General features: G+C 38.0%; 1 protein-coding gene across 3 annotated transcripts in view; it reads right to left on the reverse strand.

Moving 5' to 3' along the window:
- The window catches only part of macrod2 (mono-ADP ribosylhydrolase 2), a 451,045-nt gene that overhangs the window by 132,999 nt on the left and 297,238 nt on the right, over positions 1-20,808 (reverse strand). For all 3 annotated transcript variants that reach the window (XM_030156348.1, XM_030156347.1, XM_030156345.1), the window contains exon 6: positions 4,604-4,725. In XM_030156348.1, the coding sequence (XP_030012208.1) occupies positions 4,604-4,725 (122 nt within the window). The remainder of the gene's footprint in view (positions 1-4,603; positions 4,726-20,808) is intronic.

The following is a 20,808-nucleotide window of genomic DNA, read 5'->3' on the forward strand; positions in this document are numbered from 1 at the left end:
TGCAGGGGCATGACTCCTTGTCCCACTGTTACTGTGTTTGTTTGTTCTCTGCTGCTGCCCCTGTCATGCTAACCAGATTAACTAGTAGGGGCTATCAACTGTCATCTTCAAGCAGGGTGTGAATGCTGATGTGTCATTATAAGATATCATTGCTGGAATGCATTTTGGAAACACAGTTGGCAAAATGAATGGGGGCTAATGCTCCTAGCAGCCTTGGAATGAACCCACAGAGAAGGGTGGCTAATCCTATCATTCTACACCATTCATCCCCAATCCACTTGGCTTTCGGCATTTTTCTCAACAGGCAATTTGTGGCTTCCCTGCTGGATCTCCTCGAAGCCAGTATGTTATGACTACAAAACACTTCCAGGGCCGCCTGGGAGTCAGAGACAAGGCCACTAAATGCAGTCTACGACCCTGTCACTGTCCATACTGACAGCTGCCAGCCCACTGCACACTGCCAGAAATAGCTTAATGACAGACACTTTCAAAAAGCATCAAATTGTGGCCTGTCAACATCAAATTAGAAACAAAAAGGAAGCTCTGTTGCCCACAAAATGGCTAGTCAAAAAATACAATGCTGGCTGTATCTTAATTCAACACACCCTGGAGACACAAATCCTCACAGTATTGTCTCAGCAGTATACTCCTCAAAGGCTCAAAAGGATTGTTAAATTAAATGAAACAATATCGATGTTTTGGATAAACATGGCTAATCTTGATTCGAAAGGTCACATTCTAAGTTAATGTTTAATATGGACTTTAAAACGAAACAGTCTAAAATGGAATGGCTTCCAGATGGTAGCATCCCCCTTCATACAGTCTGTCTGACAGATGCTACGCTTGGTTCCAGGGAAGAATCTGAGCAGCCTTCCATGACTAACCAAGACAGGGGACCTGCATTAACCATCTCCTCTGCTACATGTACTGTACAGCTCCCCAGTTCTTTGGAGAGAAGCCCCCCAGGGTCCAACTGTGCACACATTAACACGGGTGAAAGTTAAGCAAAAAAAAAAAAAAAAAAAGATTCCTTCAGTCATAATGGAAACAGTCTCTTGATCATTCACACCACCCATTTCTCAGGCAATAGTATTTAAGACATAAAATGAAATACTTCCTAATTTGATTTCCTCTAAATTACACCGTTATCTAAATAGACCATAATATCATAACATACTCTGTGAGTCACAGCAGCCATGAGGAGTCTTACTTAATCTGTTCTGTCTCAGCCAAATATTAAAAATCTGTGACAGCATCTGGACTTTTATTGATCAGAGCAGTGTTATCACAACAATTCATGCCTAAAATCAATCCACCAAAAATCCTTATTTTAGAAACATTTCCTGTTCTCACCTGAGCCACCTTTGCAGGCAACTGAGTGTAGCAAGCACTGAGCAGAGGAGGGGGCTATTTGACAACACGATACTCATCAGTTCAGAGCTGCATCCATCTCTACTCACAGGCTGCACAGCTCTTACTGCTCCCCTGTGAGATGTTGCAGAGCCCAGCTGGTAACGCTGGCATCCTGGCTGTGGGCTGTGGTCAGTTAGAGCCCAGGGAGCTGTGACAGGCTGCTGCTCTTTCAGCCGCAGCAAAAAAGGCAAAAAAGCACTGAAGCATGAGAGTCCTCTAGGCAGAGAAGAAGTGTGCTAAGAACCACCAACACATTCACATATGCCTCAGGAAAAACTCACGTAAAAGACATAGTGTATGCACATGCACAAAGATACACACTATCACTATCAAGCAAACACTGCAGCCAAATGATTTGGAAAATACTACTCAATAGGCCATTCAGCCATTTGATATTTATCCAAAGGCTGAGACAGAGGGAGAGCATTAAAGTCTGGACTGTTCCAGATACCTTTTAACTTCAGTGTGGGAGTCAAACAGCAGGTTTCATGGCTGAGATTGATCATCATTTTTCATATGAAAGCCATCCTTTAGTAAAACTGGAACTGCACCCTATACTTAGAGTTTGCCATGTGCTAGGGGGAGTCATAAAAATGTGCCTGAACATATCAGCCATTTTGCCCTAATGACATATTTACATACTTAGCAAGTACATTAGTGTTGTACGTAAGTGAAAAACACTGGCATGCTTTACATAACATTACAAATACAACCAGTAATGTCTGAAAACTAAAATGAGGAAACAGGGGTCTAATTTACTGGCCCCATGATCCATTATCTGAACTGCTCCAGAAAGAAGACCGTACTGAGTGACTTATGGATATTCATTCAAGCTGTTACCTCCAAATGGGCTCTTTTTAAAGTAATGGTAATAATACAAACTTCACCCCTAAACCCAGCCAGAAATTGCCTTGGGTTGCCTAAAAGTAATATTTTATATCTCCCTAGTAGAGTTGTAAAATTGTGGAACATTACTTAGGAACAGGAAAAGCTCTTCTGTCTAATTTCTGTCTTCTGGGGATAGTAGTAAATGTTCAGTCATAAAACTGAGCTGCCCTGAGGTAAATTGAATGCATTTTCAGTCCTGAAACTCAGCAGTATTCCTCTTAAATTCCTTGTTTTGACATGCTACAGTCACAAGAAGATGTTCATGTGATTGCTGCTGTACTTTTTTGTAGCCTTAAGGGTGATTTTGAGCTTTAAGAAACAGGGATTAACTATCAAGCTCTGCTTCTTTTCAATCTTTCATGGCCACGTTTATTTTGTGTTAGGCTTTGTTTTGACTCTTATTCCTTTGTAATGCTCTAGAATCCCCATTAGAAAAGCAGCCTTCTAGGATTCCCAAATGTCCCCCTCTCTTTTGCCCACTGTGTGGACCCACTTGGCGGTGTGCCCGTCTTCAGTGGGATCTCTCGTTTCTCTCACACTGTAAAGCTCATAGCAAGACCCTTTAGATGAGTCAGAATGAGCTTAGTACTGAGCAGCTAACCAAAACTTGGACTCATTGTGCTCTGCACCAAGAGACTGCAAGACTGTCTGTTAACAAAGAATTAGGACTAGAGAACCCCTGGAGCCACTCTTCAAGTAAGTCTTGCATATCAAGGCAGGCTAGAGCAAACTAAATGAAGGCCACATCCTTGCTTGAGGAAAGAAACAGCCATTTCCCTTAGTCTGCTGGCAAAAAGGCTTTCTGTTGTCCTTGTGGAAAGGAGAGACAAAATGGACTGTGGCTAGGATAATGTAATGACGAGGCTCATCCTGCAAGGCCAGTCAATCACAGAACGCCGCTGTTTTCACTGAAAGCCTACTCAACACAGAGCAGCTGTAAAAATATATTAGACAGGATCCAGCTAGCTCCTAGTAAAAACAAAAGCTCTGTTTCTTATAAATATATGGATTATTGGATAAATAAATCAAACGATTGACTTAAACTAAATAACTCTTTGGAATGTGCCAGAAGTAAAGAAAGGACTGGGATGTTTGTGGATGAAAGCAGACAAGCTGGTGGTGTGTTTCTGAGAACAGCCCCAAGGGCTGAGATGCTGTTAGGTAAATATTTTTTGAGCCCATAAAGCCTCAAACCCATGAATATACAGTAGCTTATTGTATTGAACAAATGCCATGTCAGGCTAGTGGTTCATCAGTGTTCATAACAACTGTTATTTAAAGATCAGCAGGGATGCTGCTGATTTTGATATCACTCCAAAACACTTATCATAACTATTTCAGTCATCTGGCTTCACAATCCATTTAATTGCTACCTAGAGTTGTCTGCTGCACTCACAATATGTCATCAACAGACCAGAAATTTGTCACAATCATCTTTAATGAAACTAGCACTCATCTATGTCTTCCTCCCTGTTAGTAAGTACTTCCATTGATTGGCCTCTGATGAGGCTGCAGGGCAATAGGTTGGTGCTGAAAATGTGATTTGTGGCTATCTGGTGTGATGCCGATTCGTTTACCCGCTGTGGGCTGGGTAAATCCATATATCATGTGAACCAGACTGAGATGCTGCTCAGAGCAGGCTAGAGTTTGGACAGTGTGTGAGAGATCGACTACTGCCAGCTGTGGATTGTGTGGGCTCTGTCTCATTTAAAGCCCTTATGGTTAAAATGTGTGCTTCCTGACTGTTTTTAAGGGGACTTTATTCAAGGTGGCACAAACATGTACACAATCAAAATTTGAGGGATGACTCTTTGCTTCAATAAGAAAAAATAAATAAATAAAAAATCTATGTGAACACTCAAAGATGATCAAGGAAGTCAGTGTTTTCTAACCTATAAGTGGCTTACCAAAGAAAAACAAAAGGAAAAACTGTGTAGTTATAGTACAGATGTCAATATGTAGAGGTGTATACAAAGGCTTGTTTTTCATTTATTCACAAACCAAAGTAGTCTACATGAAAAGCCTTTATTTAACAAACATGAAACATAACCATTTGTTGTGTTCTCTGTTGCTTTTGTTTAAATAAAGAAGATTAAGGCTTTTTCAGAACTGTATCTAAAATGAAAGATGCTAAATCCTTTTGTTCTTGTACCTTTTCCAAATTTTTCTCAAACAGCCTTTCTCACTGAAGGCTTACTCACTGTCAAACAATAACACAAAGGCATAGAATTTGTTTCTTTCAAGCTGCACAGAAGAAAGACTAATTTCCCCTCAGATGAGTGCGGTAGCATACTCTACTCACCACAGTGCTCAAGCCATGCTCCTTCATCAGCCTGAGGGAGTTCTGGTAGCAGGAGGTGAGGTCATTGGTCTCGGTAGGGCCCACATGACCTCTGGCCACCGGGCCCACGGTGTGGATCACATCTGTCGGAAGGGAACAGCACACATAGCTCATTTGAACACAAGCCCATTTCTAGCAAGGTTATACAGTTGGCAGTGTTTCTAGTAGTGTCATGTAGTATAGCGATGAGTACAAAGCTGCTCTGCCAAAGTTTTCAGAATCTGCAAAATCATCATCCAATACAAAATATGATAAAGTTTGTCTCCACAATGAGACAATGGGAGCAGCATGAACAACCCACTGTCTGAAATGAATGCATTTATTCGGTAAATGAAACGGCAGCTTAGATAGAAAATCAATTACAAGATTCTTTTATGCCAACTACTCAAATATTCATATCTCTCCCTGTACTCCCTTTGCCTACGCATAGTAATGTCTTTGCCTGTCAATCACTGGTCTCCTTGTCTGGCCTGGCCAGACAGAGGAATGCAGCTTCTTAATTGAATTATAGGAGCGATGACAGGAAAATAAGAGAATCTAAGCAGTGACTTGACAGAAACATAATCTTCCACATTCTGCTGGCTACCCTTGGCCTTCTCAGTGTTGGACAGGACAGGTCAACATCAATATACAAGAAAGGTAATTACTACATTATTCCATGAGGGTTAAGCACAGGTGTTTCCTTAATGCAGCAGAGCAACTACAAGGATTTTAATGATACAGTAAAAGTGCCGTGTTTACATAAATAAGCTGAAGATCATGATTGATGAATGTTGTTCTACTAAAGCGGAGAGCAAATAGCAGAATTCGACTTCATTCATCACAATCGGCTGGTAAATCTCAATTCATGGCCCATTAAATATAGATCAAGTCGGACTCATACATTTGCAATTTAACGCATCAAGGGCCCATTTCTGTGCACTAAAATATTAAAACCCCTTTAAGTATGTATATTGAAAAAAGAGACCTGGTTCAGGTGAGGGCATGCAAAGAAAACACAGCAGCAGCCCATGTTTAGAAAAGTAGTCACCCCATGTGTTTTCTTACACCTCACCTCACCGTTTACTCATAATATAAAGCACTTAGCCTCACTTTTCCTTAAAATAAATGTAAGCCATATTACTACTCCACTTAACCATAAATCATTCATAGATTAAATTTAGTTCTCAGTTGTATGTCTTCTTGCTTATTAGGTCAGGAAGATAAAATGCATGGGAAGGCACAGTAATCAAGTAGCTCTCACTGGTGTTGCTTAAGAAGTAAGATTTTGTGTAGGGGAGAAGTAGGAAACAAGGGGTTTGGGTGATCCCCAGCTTTGCAGAGGTTGGGCTGTAATGAGAATGGAGCTGTCTGAAGTATTGTCTTTTTCCAGAATAGCAGGCTGAAAATTGCAGCACACAATGTGGTTATAATGGGACACGTGGTTAGTTGTTTTTCCTGCATAATTCATGAAGTTCCTCACTACAAGTACGGCAACATGCCAATTAGAGTGTGGGCAAGCGCCAAAAACCAGACTACTGGTGAATTCATGAAAATTTAAACAGTTCTTATCTCACCAGTACCCACGTATCCACTCGTATCTTCAACACTTCCATATCAAATAAATATTTATACAGCAGTGTTTCTGTAAGGTGAACGACATATTTCGCTTTGTAACTAAGGAGGGATATTACAGGAAGGACAGTTCATTGCTGTAGCCCTCCAAAGCGCTCTGGCAGCTGCTTTGGGATCTCAGTAAACTTAAACACAAATGACCTTTGTAGCCTTGTACTTGGAGCAACAGGGGATATTTGTTTTGCTTAAAGGGAAAGCCACAGCCGTTTCCTTATTTCGTCAAAATATTTTAGATGAAGTCATTAAGATGCTCTTTATAAAGAATTTAAGGGATGATATATGTTTAAAGACTTAAGAAACTGTCCTGCAAAAATGTATTTTAGTCTTCTGCATAGATATTAAAAAGTATTCAGATTCTCAGCACAGTGCAATAGCTATGGACAGTTTTAATGTAATGTAAAAACCTGCATATTTTTTTTTATTTTTCATCAGTGTAAGACAAAATTATGATCTATGATAGAATCATTGCCAAAGCATAAATTAGACATAGATATTCTGTTTGCATATGGGTTTAACAGGCTGTGGCAGATGATCCACTCAATGTGACATGACAGGAGAGAAATCATTCAATCATCCTTGCTCTGCTTCTCCTTGCAAAAACCTCAGCTTTTATCATTATTTGAATCCATTAGCTGAGAGACATATTTCAGTGTTCCTGTGTTTCAGTGTCTGAAAAAAAACAACTATATAGGCACATAAATCTCTAAGGGGTTGACAAGATTACTAACAATACTCTTGCACGTCAGGGGGTTAATTCCTATGATTTCTGGGATGATAATTGATGTGAAAACATTCAAAGGAATGACCTGATTAAATACATGACAGGAGCATTTGTGAAATTACAAAAGAAATTAATCTGCCGATATTTAGATTGTTTTTACAACTTCATATTTTCAAATTAAGGCCTGTTATGAAAGTGTGAATCACTCATGAAACACAAAAATACACAAACCAATCATCTTGATTTTCTCTTGTAAAATAAATAAATAAATAAATAAATAAATAACTAGAGTGACTGTTTAACCGACAATGAAATGTTGTAGTGCATTATGACTATTATGTGAATATTGCTTTATTTTTGTTTAACTTGTGAGTAAAATGAATATTAAGTGAGAACCATTATCAACTTTTAGAAATCTAGGACACAGGGAGAGCACAAACCTCTAACCCTTTCATTATATAATAATAATAATAATAATAATAATAATAATAATAATAATAATAATAATAATAATAAACTATCAAAAAAATATTTATGACCCATGTTTTCTTCTTTTTTGTCAGTTGGTACCATTGGATATTTTAACTGAACAACTTTCATGTCAGGATACAAGAATCCCATTTTGTCCATTTCACTGCTGATGCAAAGGTTAAAGCTAATCTGTGGCTAATTAGCTTAAGCTACGATCAGTTCCCTGATGTCAACATATGTTCTTCTAATGTTTACAGCAGTGTTGTGGTACAGCAGAGTGGATTTCTTAAGCATGATGGGAGACATTGGTGACATGCTTGGTGGGTTTGGTTTTGATAATATAAGACAGAAGAGATTTATATATTCAGAGCTGCTGTAAATGGGTCTTGCCTGTCAGAACACCTCAAACTGTTTCAGAAAACACTAATTTTGTTAATTTTAGATAATATCAAGGGCTGTTATAATTGTTTAGTGTGTGGATAAGATGCTTCGTTTCATAATTATGAAACCAACAATTTCATAAAATATTAACCTCTCATAATGTGTTCAGACCTGGTAATTGGATATTGGAATCTTGCATCTTTAGTCAGAAGACGTGGTTTGACAGTCACCATTGTGACTAATGTCTCTGCTCTAACTTAGCCTGGGGGTAAACAGGGTAAAAGTTATTGCCTCCACCTCTTTTTTTATGAATCTGCTCCTAAATTCAAAGGGTTTGTCACCATGTTTTTGCATAAATCTGCCAACCGACAGTGACAGACTCAAGAGATCACATAAACTTCACGGCAGAGGTAATAAACAATGACTAAACGACAAAATACCCACAGCACACTCTTTTTCAAGACTACTGCCTGCTGGTTTGAATCAATGCGGTTTCTTGCTTTAGGCTAAAAGGTCAATTGAACCAGCAAAGAGAGATGATTATTCAAAAAAGCTTTTTTTTTTTTTTTGCTAGCAGCTAAAGCAGTGGTTCCCAACCTTTTTTGGCTCGTGACCCCATTTTAACATCACAAATTTCTTGCAACCCCAGACATTCAAAACAGAGACATTTTTTTCTTGGGTAAAATTAATTGGTTTTTGATCATGTAATAGTTTGCTATACCATATTGCAAATAAACAATTTTAGACAAGAGTTAGGCAATATAATGTATGTTATTATGGACAAAGGCAGAAAAGCCAGGTTGAGATTACTGCACAAAGTGAGAATTTTATTTTCCTTGGTCAGGAAATGTGCAGTCAGTCCAGCTTGGATTTACAAGGCTGACAATTAACACTGAACAAACAAGAACTCAAACTATGAATTATGAAAGAGCTGCAGCATCTGAAACTGACCACAATGAACATTTGAAAGATAAACAGTACCACAGTGCTTCAGTTTCAGCTTCAAAGTTTGTCTTGTCTTTTATGTATTGTGATTGTCTCTCTCAACACATCATATATATATATATATATATATATATATATATATATATATTTATTTATTTATTTTTTTTATTTTTTTTTTATTTTTAATTTATTTATTTATTTATTTATTTTTAAATCAATTATTAGAAATTTCAGGCAACCCCATTTGAATTCCAGGCGACCCCATATGGGGTCCCGACCCCAAGGTTGAAAAACACTGAGCTAAAGTGTAAATTACTTTATGCATAATATGTGGCAATTTCTTGTGATGATACCTGTTGCCATTTCTGCAGATGATGAGTAACAAAAATTTGCTTGGATACAATTATAAAGGAGGGAATATACGTACACTGCCTGAAAACCTATCTGAATACCATCAGCAGCAAAGTGTTTATATATAGAAATAATATAGAAAGATGAAAGGCAGAGATTCTGTTGAACATTTACTCATCAGGTAGTGAGTCATGATATAATTCTTGAGTGCACTTTGCAAGTCAAGTTAATAAAATAATAATAAAGGCAGTCTTAATGTGATTTTGCAGTTTACATTCATGTGGACTCACCCTCTATATGGTGATGACTTTGAAAGGAATTAATGTAATGTGTTACATTCTTAGTGAAATGAAGCTCATCACTATGTTGACAAGTATGACTCCAGTGAATAATTGAATAATGGTAGTGAGAAATATTCTGTCTCCATTTAGAGGTTATTTTTATGAATAACAAAATCAATCAGTCCATCCTTGAGTCCAAGTGAATGTTTGTAACTGAAATATCACACGAGAATGGGACATATGAAAGGACAACTTCAAAACATAATAACACCTCTAGAGTCTGAACACTAACACCATCTGGTGTGGCTATTGTCACAAAGTCAAAACAAACATATTAAACATCAGAGAACACACAATCACCAAAGTGAGCTATTATGCCAGGTGACAATGCAACAAAAAAGTAGAAATTATCTCAAGAAACCAGTATTAAGTGAAAGTGTAATGCAAGTGAAGCAAGTAGAGTACTGAGTACTTAAAAAATAGGTATTTTACCCTGTTTTATATATTTCAGTGACTTTTTGAAGGTGCAACACACCTGTAAAGTACTGCTATTGGCACTTAAACTACTGGTTAATTTACATGCTGTGGATGAGGAGAAGCTGCTAAAAACCAACTCAAAGCAGCTGCAGGCTGATAGTCCTCATTCCACGGATGATCTACATCTCACATCAGAAAAAGTTGGCGTGGTATGTTAAACACAAACTAAAACTCATACCAGTGCCTTAAGAATTAAACGGAAAACAATACAATAGAACATAATTTGTTGTTTCACCTCCAAACAGACCCCCCCCCCCCCCCCCCCCCCCCCCAAAAAAAAAATACAAAAAAACAGAAAATTAGGACAATAAAACATTTACCATTCAGCATTTTTTTCAGAATACAAGCCTGAGGACGCCAAGCATGTTGTGTGCAATACTATCCCAATCTTCCGGCAAACAACTCTTAACATGTGCAACAGTATGGGGTTATTGGAGTACTGATAAATATGGTAAATAGCCTTAATGTGTGTGTGTGTGTGTGTGTGTGTGTGTGTGTATGTGTGTATATATATATATATATATATATATATATATATATATATATATATATATACACACACACACACACACACACACACAAATGAAACAAAGTCTATATATGTTGTCTTCACAGTATCTACAATGAAACACAAGTCACAGTGCATTTTAATATCACCGGTTTCCTTTTAAACAAGTATTTTCCACCTCAACTTTTCTGATTTTGAGCTGTAGGAGGTGGTTAAGATATCAAACTCTGTACAACACCACAAACTTGACTGCAGCCTGCCAGACATTTTTATGTAGGCTTATTTTGGAGTTTATACATACTTGAAATATTAAAATAAAATGGGCCCTGCTGTACACTGTGTAGATCCATTATGTATAAATATCAGATAGGGATTCCTACATGAGAGTAAAGGCCTCAGACTAAGAACAAAATAAGCAAGTAAACACATTTCAAAAATCCTGATTGAGACATTCCTAATGACAAGTGAATTTCGGAAAGTGTGATCAGTTCAAGATGGACTAGACATGAAATGACCCCTTAACACACCGACTGTGGGAACATCTTAGACATGCCTACTAAAATATTCCTCAGCTCTGGGAGAGCAGAGGAATAACTACCAAGGGGACATGCACACTTCAAAGACGCCACTTTCTTAGCAACTAAAAAATCTTTTGAAATATCTAGACTTCATTTAGAAGAGAAGTACTATGCTATTTCAGAGAGGGACCAGCACTTCACAGCCTAATCAATCTTTCATTTTTACTTGCCCGCACTGACTTTAAGACTGCTTTACCATTCCATATAATAACTCAGAGAAACCGAAAATACATGAGCGCATTTATTGTAGTGTGACTGCTCCTGAATGCCCCATTCAAACTGGCAACCCTTGAGGTACAATATAAATACAGTTAGCACCAATGAGATATGTGAATACTGGAGCCTCATTTAGATCTATTATAATTCAAAAGAGCTGTAGACAATAATCAAACCACTTTCATGCTGCCCATGGCAATTATCTTCCACAGTTAAGAATCAACAAAGCACATAATGACTTACACTCCATTAAGAAATTGTGCCAAAATTGAATTTAAATGCAGTCACCATTTTTATGGTTGAAGCCAGGTTTTGTATGGAGAGTGGACTGTGGGCCTATTAGTTTGTGAAAGCCTTACTAATAAAATTAAGAGCCTCTATAAACTTCTCTGCCTGATGCTGAAAACCTGCTGCATTTTATTCACTGTGCTTTTGAGTTCACTGTGCTGACTGAGGTCTGTTTGCATATTATTGTAAAGTCAAGAGGTGTCAATGACATTATACAAATTTCATTCTTAAAGGTCGATTGACAGTGCAAATCTGTTAGAATTGTAATTAAGGGGAAAAAGAGTATTTGCAAAATGAAACCAGTAAAAGCAGTGTCAAAAAAGGGTTGTATGATTTATTTAAAAAAAAAAAAAAAAAAACACTATCCCTGAGGACTGTGAACAATTCTTGTCTGGTAGCTTCAAACCATGGGATTTCCTAAAGCCAGAGGAAAACGCTTTGTGCATCAACTGTCTTCCTTTTTTTCTAACTGTTGATTTACAAAGGCCTCATAGTGTAATGCATCAGAGCAAACTGAGGAAAGAAGATCAATAAAGTAACACAGCTCGTCTTGGTGCCATTAATATTGAATTTTTGTTTTTCTCTAAAACATGAACTAAAATGAAAAGGAGACCAATCACAGGAGAGCAGAAGATGGACCGCTCAAAACTGGGAAGAAATCTATTTCTATAAAGTTCCACTGGTTGAAACTAGGATATTCTCTACAGTATAGTATTACTGCATGTTACAATATTATGCAAACTTCAATTAATGCCATGTGCTCAACGTGGTGCACTATAATTTCATGTTCTTGTTCAGTGTTGTTCAGCAATGCCAAGCAGTCAAAATAAAACATCAATCCTTTAACTTCTCTACACACACTGGTTTTAATTAATGAATGCTTCCACACATCTTAACATGACAGGAAATAAGTGCCAGTCATTGTAAACTGAGGGGACACATCTATCTTCTGTCAGTCATAAAGGCGTCTTTTTCATAGCGCTCAATGGCCTGTGAAAAAAAAAATCAAAGAGATGACATCTCGCTTCAAAGAGCTCTCCAGAATTTTCATTCCTTCATCTTGGTATGTAACTCACTGTCAGTGTGTCAGGGCAGAACGCAGCATAATACTGAGCTTGACAGGTGAGGATCCACCTGTGTAAACACAGGGTGCTACAACCACTGGTGAATATTTACAGAGCATTTCTGAAACCAGTTTAGCTTTCTCTTAAGATGCTGTGCACTGTATTTAACATGACTAGCCAAAGGTTTACATGGTAGTTGACTGGTCATAGATTTTGGGAGAAGCAAAGTAAAAGTATTCACAGTATCAGTATTTCACACCTAGCATTTCTCACCTACCTTAGTGAACGTCTTTGTTTTTTTTGGAACTTAAATCTTTATTGAGTTTTATGTGGAATTGTAATAGTAACCAAAAAAGAAGCAGACAAAAACAAACAAAAAAGACCCAAAAAAACAAAAGAAACAAAAAAAACAAACAAACAAAAAAACCCAACAAAAAGAACAGACAAACAAGAGCACAAATGAGTACAAAAGAAAACAATGTGCCTGGGTAACAACAGTCAGTCTATTGATTTTGTGTAAATATAGTCTATTTATCACACTTTTTATCCAGTTGCGGTTCTTGCAGCCGCAGTCTGTGTTAATCTTTCCATTAGGAATATTTCTTCAATTGTGGCTAACCACTGGTCCTTTGATGGAATGGTTGCCTTCCCCCCGTTCCTTGTTATAGTTCTTTTTTTTTTTTTTTTTACAGCTATTAAGAGTATTTTGACTAAGTATTTGTCCTTTTTAAGAATGGTAGTGTCCTGAAAGTTACAAAGACATGGAACATCAGCAATCAGTGGAATTAGATAACCCAACACATGGTACAGTACGTCCCCAGTCATCTTCCAAAACACAGTAATATATGGACGTTTCCAAAATATATGTGAATGGTCTACATTGACTTCACCACATTCACGCCAACACCTTTGGTGCATCTGCAGCTGTTTGTTTTATAATTTTGGAGTAATAATTGGCTTTATTACAGGTTTTTCAGTCACAGTGGCACAGCTCTGGATCTACTTACCTGATTGTCTGAAATTTTTTGCAAACTTTTTTTTACTTTTAAAAGCTCTGCCTAAGTCTGGTTAATTCAGCAACACTCCTGTACTGATGTCAACTTGTTAAATGCAATGTGTACTTTTAATATCATGCTGGATTCAGTTTTATTACATTTTATGATATTTGCAACTAGTGACATGTCCATGGTGTACTCCCCACCCACTCATAGGTACCTAGGATAGGCTCTGGCACCCCCGTGGCCCTCATGAGGACTGAGTGGTTCAAAAAAATGGATGGCTGTTTTGCTGTATTAAGTTTATTTAGCTCTTACTGCTGTAACTGTACAGCCTCTTTAGCCCTTCAGGGTTGGGGATTGCTAATTAGTATCCATGTATTTATAATGGTATCATAAACAGACAGCTGCTCTCAGTTTATCAATGTTTACTGTAGCTATATGTCCATAATATATAATTAATAAATAAATTGCATATACTGGATAGTTAACCAGTGAAATTGTACTAATTCAGTGAAATAATTCGCATTAAAGCAATATGTATTGTTTACAGTAGATGCCAAACACTGCCACTCAAATCTTAATAGCCACAAGAGTGACCGCATTTCCAGTAATTAAGTGTGTTTTGGCATGATTGCTAGTCTGGACCCTCTCAGCATGCACACAGCTGTTCCCATGTTGGTTGCTGAGGATTACTAAATGAAGTGTGTACACCCACTCGGACATGGAACTGGTGTTGTCATGGTGACAGAGAGTGCAGAGTGATCCCCAAACACTGGCTGAAGTACCAGGCAGAAAAAGGGGCTTTTTGCAGACCTGGAATCATCTGCCGCATGCCGAGCAGATACAGTTGTTACTGCATTAATATTCCCCTTCTTTAAAAATGGATTAAGGGTGTCTTAGTGATTATTCATACACTTGGCTTTCAAAGAGCTTTTCTATTGTGAGTGTCATTGAGATTCTGTCACACTTAAACAGGCTAAGGGGTGAGGAGTGAGAGAGGAGCAATTCCAGTGGATGATGACAGAGCTTCGTGCATACATGCAATATCACAGGCATGTTTTCCTGATTGTGGCCAGTAATTATTTAATACTAGAGTTCATGCAAACCAAGAACAGCTAAAATGGCATGTATGTTTTATGCACTGCATGAATTAATCACTGCTGACCATACAGTGCCATCTTTTTTATTTATTGTGTAAGCAGGAAAGCCTTTAAGTGACTCAGAGATGTGACATTTCCATTAAGCAGTGATCAATACTTCTCCATACTGTCTATTACTGCATCTACCGGCAAGTTAGATGTTCCCTGCCACATGTCTTTCATTATTTTTGTGGTAATGTCTTAAGCTCTACCATGGACATTTTTTGTGGAAAAAAAAATTCTTGACTACCAAGTTTCAAGCCATTCTAACGTGGTATAGAAAGCCTGTTAGAAGACTCAGCTTGACTTGTGCCAGTTCTCATGAATATTCAACATCCTAATCTGCTTGACTCTGATTGGCTAACATTTAGCCAATGAGAGCCTGGCTTTTCAACATCCTTTACCCTGTGCAACAAGTAGAGGATCTGGTGTGACCAAAAATTAAACTTAACATGCTGTGTGCATTCGACTCCCAGCTTCTATCTCTCTTGTACGGTGGACCTTACATGGAATTTTCACAACTTCTAACCTATATCCACTTGGCCATCTCCACTGCTCTATGGCCCCCCCAGGAATGCTGGGCCCCATGAATTTGTCATGTTTACCCCCAGCTTACTGTATACAAAAACTGTCACTGAGCTAGACAAATTCTGTGGGCGTGGTCTCATGAATAATAATGAGCTCAGGCAATTAGAGCCTGACCGATTAACAGATTATACCGTATCACCAATTAATCAACATCGGCCAATATGTAGCCGATGTAGCCAATATATTAACTTTTTTTGCTACGCGGAGATTCTGTTGCTCGCTGCTCCTGTGTGTGTGTGTGTGTGTGTGCTGCCCAGAGAATAAGAGGAACTTTAAAGCGAGTTAGTTTCACTTTCACTCCTGCTCGGACAATGAGGCTATCACCCCCCCTCACACAATCACATAATCACAGAGCTACACCCCCCCACCCGCATGCTCTGACAAGGATGGACTCCTTATCCCCCCCGGCGAAAATCACAGACTACTACCGCATGCTCTGACTACGATGGACCGCTAATGCCCCCCCCGTCTTATGAAGTATTCACTCCCCCACACACACCATGTCCGTGCACTTGCTGTCTACCTCACAGTTTCATTCTACAGACAGGCCTGGGTGTTAATAGTGTAGGGGAGACTGGGGACAATTGTAACACGGGTCAGTTGTAACCCTTGCAATTGCTCCAATCAGGAACAATTTAGGACTCACCTAATTCACTCTGCACATGCTCAGTTTAGTCCTTAGTCCACATGAGAAGTTGTAGTGCCGTGAGGCAGACACATCAAAATTTGTGAGTGAAAACATAATTGTGTGGTAAGTAATATTTTTTGCTCTAATTATTTTTGTGATTGTATAGTTTGCATTTGAAAGTTGTGTAAATTATATTTGTGAGATAAACAAAGATTTATGCAACTGTTTATCCACCTGTCCACAATTATCTAATATAAGATTATTATATCCTGTGTAGATCAGTGTTCTCATTTCATATATCGGCCAATATATTGGTTATCAGCCAATATCGGATATCAGCCGATATATTGGATATCAGCTTTTTTTAATCCCCAATATCGGTATCGGCCCCAAAAAGCCCATATCAGTCAGGCTCTACAGGCAATAACACATCACACTGACCAGCTTTTCTAATTGACCTGATTTCTCCGCTTATTTCTTTTCAGTGGCAATAGGGCGAAGTCAAGGGAAGGTTAATGCCTGGTCAAAAAACTGAATCACAATAATCTACACCAAACTTATATTTCTGGCTAGGTATTCATTCATTCATTCATTTTCTGAACCCGCTTTATCCTCACTAGGGTCACAGGGGTCACTTGGAGCCTATCCCAGCTACATAGGGGCGAAGGCGGGGTACACCCTGGATGAGTCACCAGTTCATCGCAGGGCTGAACATATAGAGACAAACAATCACTCTCACATTCACACCTATGGGCAATTTAGATTAACCAATTAACCTATTAGTGCATGTCTTTGGATGGTGGGAGGAAGCCGGAGTACCCGGAGAGAACCCACGCAGACACGGGGAGAACATGCAAACTCCACACAGAAAGGTCCCACCCCTTGTCGACTGGTGTTGGAATCGGTGTTGGAATCGAACCCAGGACCTTCTTGCTGTGAGGAACGAGTGCTAACCACTGCACCACCGTGTCGCCTTATATTTTTGGGTAGGTAATTACTTATATTTTCAGGAAAATGTATTTTGAAATGAGAAAAAATTGTGGAAAAAAATTTGAAGAGTTTTATGAGTGTAAATGTTTGGAAAATGACGTCATTCTGGGTTCATTTTATAAACTCTCATAAATAAACTAAATTTATTCCAATTACATTAATATTTGACTATTACATTATTTATGTCATATTCTAAACACACAGTGTATAAAATTAATAAGTGCATATATCTATGCAAAGTAAATTTGAATATAATGTTAATATTATTTGTATATTGTAAATATTGTGTAAAAAAAAGTATACGATATTGATAATTGAAATAAAAAAATGTTTAATTTTATATTTACTTTTGTTGTCCATCCATGTCATTTTTGGCTTTGTCCATCTATTTGATAAAACTCTTGCTATTTAGGTATGATCAAATTTTTTTTTTTTCCTCTAACCAATTATTAGGTTGTAAAATAGAGGGTTTCAGGTATACACTGAACACATTTTAGGATGAAAATGTCATGGGAACTTCACTTTTGAGAACTTTGTAATTCTTGCAAAAAATAGACGTATCTTTTTTGTCCATCGGTGACGCAGTAGCTTTTGATATTTTTCATTTAAAAATATTTGAAACAAAATTTTGCCCTTTGAGTATGTTTAAGATCACATTTAGACCTTTCCAATTATGTGTAATATTTGTCTTAAACTTGTCTAGTTCAAAAGTTATGAATATAAAAATATAACAGTAGTGGGCTGTCCATCTGTGACGCCCTTGACCTCATCCAATAGCCGACATTTTCAACTTCATTACATAACAAACACCTATAGACCTAACATTTTTCAAAAAATACAAGTAAAAAATGTTTTGTGTGGTAGGGCACCTTTAAAGTTACAGATTTTGCTACAGACATAAATTCAGACAAGAATAAAGTACAACAGCGCCTTCAAATGTCAAGAAGCTTGTTGAGTCAAAGAAATAACCACTCAATTCAAAAGCCGTCTCGAAGCCTGCTGACATACATTTTTGTTGCTTTACTGTGCTGAACAGAAGGTGAGATAGGTGTGTGAGTGCATGTATTTGGCCCATAGTGAAGGACATGAACACAGGGGGTGTGATGATCGTTTTGCTGTACACACACTGTAAGAATGGCCCTGGCAGTGTCTACAGGGACGTCGAGCCCAGAGTGTAGACGGAGCTAGAAAGTCACTGAGCAGCACCACCAGCTGTTTCCCTGCTCTGGGCTTCCTGCTATATTCCTCTAAGCTTGACTGAGCTGCCAGGTGACACTGCTCTTCAACAGCACTCGAGTGCTTCATGTTTCAAGAAAATGTCAAATCAGACGTTACAGTGGATCCGCAAAATGAGTCAAACATCAATAACCTAAATTAATGGTAATAAACATGCTGAGTTATTAGACACAAAACAAAGCACATGATCTTTTCTGTAGCACAATAAGAAAAATGAAGGACATTTATCCATTGATGCAGAAATTAAGCTGTTAAGCAAATGATGTGTGTTTTGAGCAAAGTGTAGGCCATTTCAGTTGTTGTGGTTTTTAATTTTTCACTAGTTATTTATTTTCAGTCCTTCAGTTCATTTCATCACACTTTAGTTGCCATTTTGTTGTGTGTGCAATGGTTGTTACAGACATTTTTCTTTTGAGACATAAGTAGAGTTAGGTTTTCACATACACTCCTGATCAAAATTTTAAGACCAGTTGAAAAGTTGCAAGAATTTAAATTTTTCACTGTTGGCTCTTAAGAAGGTTCTGAGTATAGTTTCAAAATGCGAAAAGAAGAAATGGGAGTGAGACAAAAAAAAAAAAAAAAAGAGTGAGCAATTTATTAAAAACAACAATTAAATTGAAATAGGCTGTTCATAAGTTGATCAAAAGTTTAAGATCACAGCTCACCCCTCTTAAAATAGAAATAAAAGTTTAAAAAAAGGACTCAGTAATGAGTAGCTCCACCGTTCTTGTTGATCACTTCTGATGGTTATTGGGCTGCAGTCGGCACCAGCAATGGCCTCAATTTGGGTTGAGGATTGTCCCGTGTCTTGATGGACGGCCAATGGGATCCTCCGGCTCAGCAGTGAAAGTTTTTTGGGTCTACCACTTGACTTTTTTGTTCCATAACCCTCAGGATCTTTTAAGGAATTCAAAATGACTGTCTTACTGTGTCCAACCTCAACAGCAATGGTGGGGTTGTGAGAGGCCTTGCTTATGCAGCTCAACAATCCAACCAACGTTCAAAGAGACAAAGCTTTTTTGCCTTTGCCAACAGGAGGTCATGACAGTGTGAATACGTGACATTGAATCTACATTTCTGCACAGATTTTGGCTTTTAAAGGCTGTGGTCTTGAACTTTTGATCAGCTGATGAACAGCCTATTTCAGTTTAATTGTTGTTTTCAATAAATTGCTTACTAAAATTTGTTTTTATCTCAATCCCATTTCCTCTTTTTGCATTTTGAAACTACTTAGAACCTTCTTAAGATCCAACAGTGCAAAATGTAAATTTATGCAATTTTTCAATTGGTCTTAAAATTTTGATCAGGTATGCATTAGGGAAGCTTTGAGTTATCGATGCTGAAAAGGCAGGATAGAAAAATGTATGATATAACATAGATAAAAAAATAAAAAAAATAAAAACTTTATTTAAAGCCTCATGCTGTCCAAAACTCCTGTATTGTTGTACATCATGAACTATTACCATTGCTTGAAAAAGAAATGTATTTTTTGTTTGTGTCGCCTTGTTAATTACAGTTTTTAATTTAGTTTTGCGTATCATATGTATTTTTTTTCTGTCAAACATAATCTTTCAAAGCCTTAATTAATAATCCAGAAGCAGTCACATGAACTATACCCACAGACTTTGATATCCACAGGTCTGGATCTGTTTGTGTTGTCTCAGCAGGCAGGACATGGCTATGTGGCGATGTAGCTCAGAAACAGCATGCAGTGACACTGTTGTGTGTAAGTGGAAGGAGGCCCTGCTGGGTAACATCCTCCATGCTCATGTTGTGAGGTAAATACAATTTTGATTTTCCTGTAAGACATGGTTCCCCTTAGAAACACCTCAGATAAATGCTTTAAAGGAACTAAAAGGCCTGGCAAAATACTAACGTGTGCCGTAGATGTTAGTTCAACAGGAAGATACGATCTGCCCAATCAGATGTATCCGGGATCTACAATATTTATTGCTCACTTGCTGGATTCACTGCAGAAAAGGTGCCCTGTTATGGTGCCTTTATTAAAACCAACACAAACAGAACACACACATCCAAATTCAGTCTATCCTTTCATCTCTGCTACTGAACATTAGACTGTGATGATTTTCACTTCAAGTGCATCTCATCATTTCTCTGATTGCAGCCCCAAACAGCCGGGGTAGTACATCATAATTCTATGGGCTTTGGGCGAGCAGGGCCTTGAGCTGGTAGAGTTGAGCTTCATGAATTTTCAGATATCAGTGAGGCTCACACACACATCTACAAAGCTGAACACACACAGACACACAGTTGTTGGAGGCACAGCTGCAGGGAGACTGAAAGTGATGTGGCCTTCACAGATTCTATTACCCGTCATTTCAATTAAGACATATGCACCAGACGTGGATTTGATGGAGAAAGACACTGCGGGTGGAGAGATTAAGCACGCTCTCATTCTAGCAACATGTGCCACACACTCTCTAAATTATCCTAATGACAGTAATTACAAAGGCTCATTCAAGCCTGTGTTTGGGTAAGTAAGAGTTAGGAAACAGGAATAAGAAGCATTGTGCATTTAAATTGTAGTTTTGTTGCACTTAACACACTTTGAAACATCATAATGACATCACTGATGTTTAGCAAGTTTGATGAAATATAGGCTAATGCTCCA

Source organism: Sphaeramia orbicularis, chromosome 15, assembly GCF_902148855.1.
Source record: "Sphaeramia orbicularis chromosome 15, fSphaOr1.1, whole genome shotgun sequence".
In the NCBI taxonomy this organism is placed as follows: Eukaryota; Metazoa; Chordata; class Actinopteri; order Kurtiformes; family Apogonidae; genus Sphaeramia; species Sphaeramia orbicularis.